The following is an 11,714-nucleotide window of genomic DNA, read 5'->3' on the forward strand; positions in this document are numbered from 1 at the left end:
GGGAGGCTAATAAGCTATTTTGGAAACTTTTTGCACTAGGATAGCTGTAGGAGCTTGTGTTTTAGTGGAGGGGGAGGCAAAGGAGATGGTTAGGATAGAGTGTGTGTGTGTGGGGGGGGTGTTCAATATTTCCCAGAAAGACAGCAATTGGTTTGGTTACAGTAAGTGAAGTAACTGAAGATGATAGTTGCCCTTCAATCGTAAAAAGATTTATACTATTGATTCATCACAAGTCTGAGTACTTAACACTGGTGGAATCCCCATGCAAGGGACCTTTTTAGATTTTTCTCTCAAAATGATATCTATATATTTTTTTTCCCCTCCCACATTATCGTCATTCATTTTCCTTTTCCTCGTTCCACTCCCGACACGTAGCCCCTTGACGTCAGGGGTCTCTGACCATATGACCATGTCTGATTAATTAACAGCACTTTTTTTTTTTCTTCAAGTTGCAGCCAAACCTGCCAGAGGTTTGATTGCTTCACAAAACGCTTTCCTGTAAAAAAAAAAACGTCGCAGACGGCTCGCGGGATTCCACGCCACCTATGAAATTCAAAACAAGCCTCGTAAGATGTTTATGGTCATCTGTGAGGTTCTCGTAAAAAAAAAAAAAAAAAGGAAAAAAAAAAAGAAAAAAAGGTTCGCCCCTCCGAACGCTATTAGCATAAACTTGATTTGTGATGTGAAGTGAAATGAGTGTTAGAATCAAAAAAGCATTTATAAAGGAGGTAAATACAAATCATAGAATGTCCAGTGGTGTCCACAATGTCCTTCAACCTACTGATGGTTCACGTTTGGTGACACGGAACGAGAAAATGAGGCTCAGCCCTGTTTTACGGTCCTGTCCTTGTTGAAATAGTGGGCACTGGGTGGCTTCGGCAGCATGTAGGCTATGAAGCGATGCTATTTGTCAATGCCACTTTACACCAGCTCATAGATACGCAGGCAGACAAGCAGACGGCAGCCTTCTGTGTCCGTGCGCGTACATGTAACCCAATCTAGCAGCGTAGGCACATGTGCACCGTGGCGCCCGCTTGCTTTATAGTCACACGCAGATAACGGGGCAGTCACAGGACACGGGCATTGTTGCCTAGAATGTTCTCGGGATGCGGGCAAGTATGAGTCATTTTTCGGGTGTCTAAGGCACCTGTTGGCTTTGAGTCTGAGGGATGGATAAAAGAAAAGGAACAGCTACAGAATGGGTCTGAGAGGGATATCAGGCTTTCCAATGCAAACAAATAAATATATATGTTGCTGTAAATTTGGAGTGGACTGTCAATAATCGACCATGCTAATAAAAGCCCCAAAAATCTGCCCATCATTATCTGGGCAAAAAATGAGAGGCTCGATGAGGGGAAGAAGGTATAAGAGGGTAGCGTGAGTCTCAGGTGATGGCGTTACGAGTGGCAAAGGCCATTGCGACCTTTATTTATAATATACAATACAAACTATTTATTTCCCTCATTTATGTGTGGTATTAATAACTGAGATCTGGTGACTGTAATAGCCATGGTATACGATCTAGTAAACAGTAAAGCCTTGTGAATTGGAGTCGGGAGATGGTGGAAAAAAGCACTCCTTTCAGAACTCCCATCAAAACATCATATCCTCATTTCCTGTCATCTTCCTTGGATTTTATGTCCAAACAGAACAATTTGAGAGATTTTCAAACAGATCTATATAAAGAGCTTTTCCAGAAACCCCCTTCTTTCTTTGGGAAGCTTTATATTATTCAATTAAAGCTATATTATGTAGGGTTCCCACCCATCTGACCATCCTTACAATTGTCAATTCATTTAAAGCAAAGGACAGGCCTTTAGGTCACTGGTCACATCATCCAATAAGACAAGGGAGAAAGAGAGAGAAATCGAGAAATCGAGTGTTTTTTTGTTGCTCAGTGAATTACTGGCGCTTCATGGTGTAGTTGTGCGACAAAGAATTGACAGTTACTTAGACTGATGGGAGGAAAACTATGAGAAGGAAAGAAGTGTGGAAAGGACGGCCGCCTGCAGAGACATGGTGCTGCATTTTCAATCGCTCTCCTGGAGACAACGGCGGATTTAAAACCCGGACCGGGACGATTTATGACCAGACTGCTTAGAGATTCAGAATACTTATTTAATCGTGTCTTGCTTCGGTGTGTATGTATTGTGTGTATGTATTGCACAAAAATGTATGTATTGCACACGCACCGAACGGACACATTTTCTTATATATATATGGACAAAAATATAATTCATTTAAGATATTAACAAATAGAGAGGTCATGAATAATCAGCTTTACACAGTGCTGTCAAGTCTTAAGCACTCACACCATGTGCAGTTTCTCTCTCACACACACATATACATACATTCTCACACTCACACACACACACTAACTGACATGGTGACAATCACGCGAGGCAGTGTGCGGTGGCGGGTGAGATGGGCAGGTGTGTGTCCGGACGTCACATGGCGAGAGGGGTCGTGGCCCTATCTGTCAGCAGCTGGCCATCTCCTGTCCACAGCTCTGAAATGGCCACTGACAGCTGCTGCTCAGTTGGGTTTAACCCAATGCTCGCTCTTCGCTGCCCTCGATTCTTTTAAAGTGACAGCCTTACCGACAATCCCGCAGTAGAAAAAACGTTCACGCAACACAACGTATCACAGGCTGAAACCGACCGAACTGATGTATTAGATCGGATTCATGACCAAAGAGATGTATGACGTGTTATTTACTCATTGTGCGTGTTTGTTTTTCAGGAGTACGGCTGGACAGAGTGCGTGGTGGCAGACAGAAATACAAACGCCGGATAGATGCAGAGAATAGTCCCTATCTGAACCCACAGCTGGCTCTGCCGCCCAAAAAGCCATGTAAGTCTCTATCCCAATAGTACAAATTTGGGATAAATGAATGAATTTATACATAATAAATTTTTTCTTGGACAATGCCATTTTCTGACTCAGTATAAAACATAACATAAAATAATACTGAATGAATAAACACACACAAAAAAGTAAAAATAAATAAATACATTTGATAGATAGATAGATAGATAGATAGATAGATAGATAGATAGATAGATAGATAGATAGATAGATAGATAGATAGATAGATAGATAGATAGATAGATAGATAGATAGATAGATAGATGTGTGTTTATATATATATATATATATATATATATATATATATATATATATATATATATATATATATATATATATATATATATATATATGTATAAATCAGGGGAGAGAGAGAGAGAGAGAGAGAGAGAGAGAGAGAGAGAGAGAGAGAGAGAAAGAGAGTGTGAGGCCTAATCCGGATTAAATCCAATCTGGCAAAGACATCAAACCCGAAACACGGGCTCTTCCTCGCAGTCTCACTGCTCGGCAAAACACACAGAGCTGCTTTAACAGATTTGGCCCTAAAGCCTTTTTACTTAATGCGAGTATATTCTTCTGGAACACAATATGCTTTTATGCATGATAGCGGCAGAAATAATCACAATTATTACAGCCGCCGAAATTGTATTCGGAACGCAGGGGCACGGAATAACCTTTCCGTCTAATCCTGTTGATCCTCCTGCTGCCATGGGTTAGCTTTATTTTCATTTTCTGTACAACACACTGACTTATTTCAAGGCTTATTCTCACTGTCTGTATATATATATATATATATATATATATATATATATATATATATATATATATATATATATATATATATATACACACACACACACACACACAACACACACACACACACACACACACACACACACACACACACTGAAAGTGAGAATATAAAACTAATCACTATTAGATGTATTTTGTAGCTTTCAATCTGCAGTACATTTAAAGCAATGCTTTTGAGAGTGTGTGTGTGCATGTCATGTGTGTGTTGTGTGTGGCCCCACACTCCCCTCCCCTCTATAAAAGGATGAAGAGGAAGCTGGGGGGATGAGCATAGCCACAGCCTTCCTGATCGATTATTTGCACATAACAAAGGCATGGGGCTTTGGAAATTGGGTTGCATTGATTCTAATTAGGGAAACATTAAATAAGATTTACCTAGTGATATCTCTCTCTCTTTCTTTCTTTCTTTCTCTCTCTCTCTCTCTCTCTCTCTCTCTCTCTCTCTCTCTCTCTCTCTCTCTCTCTCACTCTCTCTCTCTCTCTCTCTCTCTCTCTCTCTCTCATCCTGGACTGAAGAGACTAGGCTGATTGATTCGCCACTGCCGCCCCCTCATCCTTTTCTTTTTTATCTCTTTCTTGGTCATTCTCTTGAAATAAAGAATAGAGGTTTAATTTAGTGATGTGTTGTGTCGGTGTTCGAATGCGTTCACACCTCAGCGATTGTATTTTGCATTCCAGGTTCATTTTTTCCAATAATCCCGGGGGGGGGGGGGGGGGGGGGGGGTTAAAGGGCTTTTATGATATTGCACTGATATATAGAGATAATGACGAGAATGACTGGTACTACGACAGATAGGATTTAGTATTAATGTTATCTCGGTTATATATATTGTGTAAGAAATACACTTCAATCGCTATAAAGTCTTTTAAAAAAAAGATCTGTCGAAAGATCCGATCCCTTCATTCAGGAGAAGAAAATGAAAGGAAAAAAGGGCCTGCAGTTAAATTTTTGTGTCTGAGCGAATGAGGCCGTGAGTCCATTCGGAAAAGAAAACTCGCCGCGGGTTTAACGACTCTATCGGTCTCTTCAGCCTTGTCGATAAGTTCCTGTTGAGCTGCTGAACTACTTGCTGATGAACAATGGCATTTCTTTGTGAGCGTGCTCATATAATCCTTATTCTTCTCTTGTGTTTTCTTCTTCGTGTTCAAATACAGTCCCCTTTGGCTGCCTTGCAGATAATAAGATCGTGTCACACTTGCTGGTGGCCGAGCCTGAGAAGATCTATGCCATGCCGGACCCGACTGTTCCCGACAGCGATATCAAGGCTTTGACCACGCTGTGCGACTTGGCAGACCGGGAACTGGTGGTCAATATTGGCTGGGCCAAGCACATCCCAGGTAGGGCCACTGACTCATTCACACACTTCCACATGCTTATACATGCATCCACACACAGCTGTGAACTTCTAAATGCATTCACATTCAAAAAATAAATTAAATCTGCACATTTCCACAAACTTCCCCATGCGTCCACATGAATCCCTACACATCTGTACACTTCCACATGCACTCACACACCTGCGTACGCTTCCGCATGCAATCACAAACATCCGCCAAAAAGGTCCACATGCTGCTACATGCATCCACATGCATCCACACACTTCCACATGCATCCAAACACTTTCACTTCCTTCATGTGACATCTGCACAAATCCGCCCACCGACATTTGTACGCTTCCACATGCTTCCACTTTCATCCACACGCTTTCACATGCTTCCTGATCCACACACTTCAATATGCTTTCACATGCATTAACACACTTCCACACTCTTACACACGCATCCACACACTTCCACATGCCTCCACATATTTCCACACGCATCCACACACTTCCAAATGCATCTACACACTTTCACGTGTTTCCACATGCATTAATACACTTCCACACTCTCCCACATGCATTCAAACACTTATACATGCTTCCACACACCTGCACATGCATCCCCACACTTCTACATGCTTCCTGATGCATCCACACACTTTCACATGCTTCCACACACTTCCACATGCATCCACACACTTTCACATGCTTTCACACACTTCCACACATTTCCACACACATCCACCCATTCCACATGCATCTACACACTTTCACATGCTTCCACACACTTTCACATGCTTCCACACACTTTCATTTGCTCTTACATGCATCCTCACACTTCCACATGCATCCACACACTTCCACACATTTCAATACCCATACACACACTTCCACATGCCTCTACAAGCTTCCACATGCATCCATACACTTCCACATGCATTAACACTCTTCTATATGCTTTCACATGCCTTCACACACTACCACACACATCCACATGCATCCTCACACTTAAATGTGCTTTCACATGCATGCACACAATTTCCCATGCTTTAACACACTTCCACATGCAGCCACCAAATAAAGCCCCTCTAGCACGCTCACACACCCCCGGCCATGACTGAGACACTCATGAAGTCAGCAGTCTTAATCCCTTTCTTTGTCTCTCTCTTTCTCTTTGTCACTCTGTCCGTGTCAGAGGAAACGAGATCAATTTGTTAAGTTTTAGTCGAATTCCTCTACGCGCGATGCCTCGAAATCTAAAGCAGCGATCACGGAGCGTTTTCTCCTGCCTGCTCATCTCACTAGCAGAGCTGCTGAAAGGACTGAAAAGGACAACATTACCCATAAGCAGTAATGGCTCCGGTGACCATGATTGAGACAAGTGGCCCTCCTGATCTCACTCCATCTCCCCCACTCCTCTCTCTCTCTCTCTCTCTCTCTCTCTCTCTCTCTCTCTCTCTCTCTCTCTCTCTCTCTTTCTCTCTCTGCTTTATTGCCCATCTCCGGCAGACAGAATGAGGAATTTTTTGGTGACCTCTTTAACAAATTCAGTCATTTTTAGCATTGTAAGCTCAGACTCAGCGTGAGTTAGCAGCACTGAGATGAGCACTTGTGTCAGGGAATTGATGTTCATTTATTAATGCATGCGATTTATTTTCCGTTCTAGACGATAATTTACTTTGATGGCATTTCTTTAACGCCGTAGATACCACCTAATTCCAGGGAACTATGCATTTCAGACTTAAGTGGTGTCCTTCCCGAATCAATCCACCTCTTAATACATCACTATGATGCCACTGCTTTATAGAAACTATTAATATACAGGAACAGAAAGCAACATCATCTCTAGCAGAGGCATCAATATCAACCTCTTAAAATGCCCATGGGTTTTCCATTCCTTTATTTCTGTGCATTACGGTTTTCCTGGGATTTGAAATGGAGGCAAATGCTGTGTTTTTGTGCAAATTGGACAAGAAAGACAAAGCAAAAGTATAACTAGGTCACGAAACCTCTGTTTTAAACTGTTTGGGCTGACCTTTCCTCATGTCCAGCTTTTCTTGAAACATTCGTCTTGTTTATTGATGTCTAAACAATTTCTTCTTCTCTGTAGAGCTATTAAATCCCTATGAATATATTTGAGCTTGTGCAGTTTGCTACAAAAGCAGATTGCAAGCTAAGACTAGTGCACTTCTTGCGTTTATTTAAAGCATGTGAAAATGCGGATGTGTTTTGAGACGCGCTAGAGGGCCTCGGAGTGGCTTCATGAGCATCAGGATGGAGTTTATGTCAAGTTGTCCAAGTTTAAAACTCTTGCAAAAAAATTTAGGAGAAAAGTGTTTAAACTCAAAAACTTACAAGAAAACCCCCCCCACAAATTTACAAGAAGAACATAGAACTTTCCAGGTTTAAAACCTGAACATTTCCAGTATGATGATATGGTGATTCTGGGCTAAATTCAAGGGAAAAGTAAAGTTTGATTAGATCTTCCACTTCAGACAAAATGCAAAACAGCTTGACATCTGACCAAGCTTTTTTTTCACAACTCAAGTTTTTTCTCGAAAAATCACCAGGAAATACAGGTAATTTTTCACATTTCAATGTTCTTCTTGTAAATATGTGTGTGGGGGAGGGGGGGGGGGGTTCTTGTAAGCTTTTGAGTCCAGTAAAATGTGTGAGGTTTTTTTTCTCATAAGCTTTTGAGTTTTAAACTTAAAAAAATAAAAATAAAAAATTGAAATTTCATTCAAAATAATTTTCAATTCTTTTTTTTCTTTTTTTTATCCCATATTGGCCCTAATATGCCTTCGTAGAAATCCAATTGGATAGAGACTCAAACCGAAATTGATGCTCTGTGCCGCTGCTCCTGAGAGAAACGCTATGAAATGAAGAGAATGGATTATTGGGAAAAATGCAATACATAATCATGGTAAAAAAAAAAAATACATTAAACTGTATAAACGTCAGTGAATCTGATAGAGGTTCGGCTACAGGGAAGGCCTTGCTTGCCCTGACGACCCGTCGCTGGTATGATGCAACGCTCCGGTGTGGTGCTTCAGCAGTCAGGCAGCTCCGAGTTGCCATTCAATATGTGCCAGACATTTTTTTGTGTCCGGGGCTCAGTGCCAGATCGCCCGAGGCTCGCCCTGCAGACCGGATCCGATTCCATCCATAAGCAACAAGACCCGGTGCTGCGGCGGAAATCGTTAACAGAAAGGCCCTCTCTTTTTTCTTCGCCTCTTCCTGTCTTTTTCGTCCTCTTTTCTGATGTTTTGCTCTCACATTTAAAAGCAAGTCTTTGCATACGAGTTCCTGTGTTGGCGCAAGAAATCGGATGGAATTTTGTGAATTATTTTGCGTTCGCTTTAGGGAACTAAAAACAAGTAGAAACTTGTCTCCGCTAGATATTGCTCGGCTAGCTAGTTAGCCTCAAGCTCTTTCAGTTTCAATTAGAAGAAGGAAAAATCTTATCTTCATGATCTTATCCATGCTCATTCATGCCGAACTTAATGTTCTAGTGTTTTGCATCTCAAACTTAAAAATCATGGCACCCCCTGGTGGCTGGAGGTCTTAAGAGGAACTAGATTGGATATATACAATATATTTGACTAAACATTACAAAGAAGGCTCGGCGTAGAGAACGAGGAATTTAAGCAGGTGTAGGCTGTGTGTGTGTGTGGGTGTGTGTGTGTGTGTGTGTGTGTGTGTGTGTGTGTGTGTGTGTGTGTGCGCGTGCACCAGACTGCGAGCGATTGCTCAGCAGAAGAGAGATGACTGTATGACAGGAGCTCAGCAGGCAATTCAAGTTCTGCTTGAGTCCGCCGTCTCCTGCTGCTCTCATCTCCAGCCATGCTGCGTTCCTCCAGCGTCTGAAGGCAAGGAATCTGATACAGAGATCTCTTTTAGAAAGAAAAAGTGTCCGTGACCCTCTATCGAATATTCTCACACACAGAGAACAGTGTGTACACACACACACACACACACACACACACACACACACACAAACACACTTGAAATCATACTTTCAGTGCCTGGTAAACACACAGACTGAAATCGAGACACACTCATTCTTACTCAAAGCAGAGGTTTTGTGCACCTTCTCCAGCCTGTACATAGTGTAAGGATGTGCTCACGTTGCTGTCGAGCTAGCTCTGCTCACTGCGTCGCGTGGTACAGTCGGCCTTTTTCTTCTTTTTTTTTTTTTTTTTTTTAATCGAATTGATGAAGGTCTCCATTCCTCCCCGAGGAGAGCTGCGAAGCAATTTAGTGCTCATGATACAGCGGCTGTGTTGCTAACCGTCGTAACCAACTGTCAGGGCCTCGCGCGGGAGCTAATTTGAAGTCATTAGGTGCGTGCAGCGCGCGGGCAACAATTTGTTACGGTGGTTAGGAGCGCGCCTGACATTTCTGAGCGCCTTCGTTTAAGATCTGTCCCGGGCTTGGAGCAGGCCAAATTGTAAACTAATTTAAACATCACTCAGCATTACGGCGACCGCGGTGCCGCTAGGCCCGGGCGGATAATGAAGCAGTCTGTGTTCGGTGCACAGTCGAGTTAAAAAACGCCTCGACTTCACGCTCTCACATGCCTTCGGTCTTCTCTGATTGCTTCTCGAACACACCCCCGGGGCCGAACCCTGCTCCTTTATATGTGCACAGGTCCGATAGGTAGATAAGTGTATGATATCTGACACCCGGATATGATTTTAGGTAAATATAAATGAAGAAACTGCTGAGTGAAGAAACACACCAGGTGATTTTGGTTCGAAGCGGCACGGAGAGAAAAAGGGAGGGAGGGAACGAGGGAGGGAGAAACGACATCGCTCAGAGAAGGAAGGCAGGCCGGTGAATGGGTTCTGAAAAGGGAGACGGAGGCTGGAAAGCCCCATTGAAGACCTCTTTTTATCTGTAAATATACCAGAATCGAATTTGGAGAATAGAAAACTGTCATGTAATTGTGACAGGCCTTATCGGAGCACGGGAGCGCACAATAGCGGGCCGGTCGCACTTCACTTCACTTGAGGAACGGACAGAGCGGCGTGTAGCGGCACCTTTTTTTAGCGTGACAGGCTTCCCACTATTAGAGCGCCTTTATGGCAGCTGAAATTGCTCAGGCTTCTCCGGGCCCTATCTCTGGGACTCGTTTTTTTTTTTTTTTTCTTTAGTTCTCTTTCAATTCTGGCCGGCGGGCGGATAAGCATGCGCTAACACAATGTGATTGAGGTGTAAAATGGAAGCCTGTCGTCTCTAATCTCTTTTATGTAGATACTGAGGTACGTCCACAGTCCACTTAATTCTTCTCTCTCTCTCTTTCTCTCTCTCTCTCTCTCTCTCTCTCTCTCTCTCTCTCTCTTTCTCTCTCTCTCTTTCTCTCTGTCGTTCTTTCTCTCTCTCCCTTTTACACACACACACACACACACACACACACCAATGTCGGCATTTGTAATTGTGTCACGTGAGAGAGAAGCGAGAGGCGGGAGACTTCTGGTCAAATGCTGCAGCTAGCTTTCACAGGCTGTAATAAAGACGATTAGCTTAGCTGAATCGAACGCATTGTTGTGTGGATTAGGACTTTAACACCGCAAAACACTGTTATGAGTAAAAAGGTAAAATAAAAAAAATAAAAATAATATAATAAAATAATAATAATAATAATGGGTTAGGTGCTCGCTCAGCCCTGCCTTGAATCCTGATTGAGGCATCATTATCGGATCTGTGGATAGACTCCTTCCCTGGGCTCTGACACACACACACACACACACACACACACACACACACACACACACACACACACACACACACACACACAAATGAATGTAAACTGCCAGACCGAATCCTGCCAGAGGCTGTGTTGTTTTTCGTTGTTATATGCTTCAATTCGTTATTTCTTTCATTCCTGTGGGTAAAGAACGTCTTAATCAGGGTAAAGGAATTGTGGGAAATCACCAGCAGCTGGAGTATGTTCAGGCTCTTTGTTATGGGGGAAAACATCTGTTAAGTACTCCATACATCTCTTTACATCTCTATACATTTCTGTACATCTCTATACATCTCCATACATCTTCATACATCTCTTACATCTCTGTACATCTCCATACAGTTTCATACAGCACCATACACCTCCATACATGTCTATACATCTCTTTACATCTCTATATATCTCTATACATCTCTATATTATCTTTATGCATCTTCGCACACCTCCATACACCTCTATCCATCCCCATACATCTCTATACATCTCCAAACATCTCTATACATCTCTTTACATCTCTGTTCATCTCTACACATCTCCACACATCTCTATATCTATCTTTAACTTTATCCATCTCCATACATCTCTATACACCTCCATACACCTCTATCCATCTCCATACATCTCTATACACCTCCATACATCTCTATAGATCTTCAATTATCTCCATACATCTCTATAGATCCCTATACATCATACATCTCTATACACCTCTGTACTCTCCTCCCTCTCTACTCCATTCTCTTCCTCTGTAACAGACGAGGAAAACACTAACCCCAGTCCCCTCTCCAGCCAATCTCTAAATGGTAGCCAGTCTGTCTCTCCGCCCCTGGCGTGACACTCTGCAAATATTGATTAATAGAGGCCTTAAGCTCCTTTTAGCAAATCAAATTTTCACTTTTTCTCCCCGCTCGCATTCGGCAGAGTGAGCGGCACTAAATTAAGTGTGACAGAGAAAATGT

At 42.5% G+C, this 11,714-nt stretch overlaps 1 protein-coding gene across 4 annotated transcripts in view; it reads left to right on the plus strand.

Moving 5' to 3' along the window:
* The window catches only part of esrrga (estrogen-related receptor gamma a), a 136,864-nt gene that overhangs the window by 108,280 nt on the left and 16,870 nt on the right, over positions 1-11,714 (plus strand). For 3 of the 4 annotated variants that reach the window (XM_083550491.1, XM_083550490.1, XM_083550488.1), the window contains exons 5-6: positions 2,743-2,853; positions 4,837-5,019. In XM_083550491.1, the coding sequence (XP_083406617.1) occupies positions 2,743-2,853; positions 4,837-5,019 (294 nt within the window). The remainder of the gene's footprint in view (positions 1-2,742; positions 2,854-4,836; positions 5,020-11,714) is intronic. The other variant, XM_083550489.1, reaches the window with a different exon arrangement.

This window comes from Silurus aristotelis (assembly GCF_946808225.1).
Source record: "Silurus aristotelis genome assembly, chromosome: 9".
In the NCBI taxonomy this organism is placed as follows: domain Eukaryota; kingdom Metazoa; phylum Chordata; class Actinopteri; order Siluriformes; family Siluridae; genus Silurus; species Silurus aristotelis.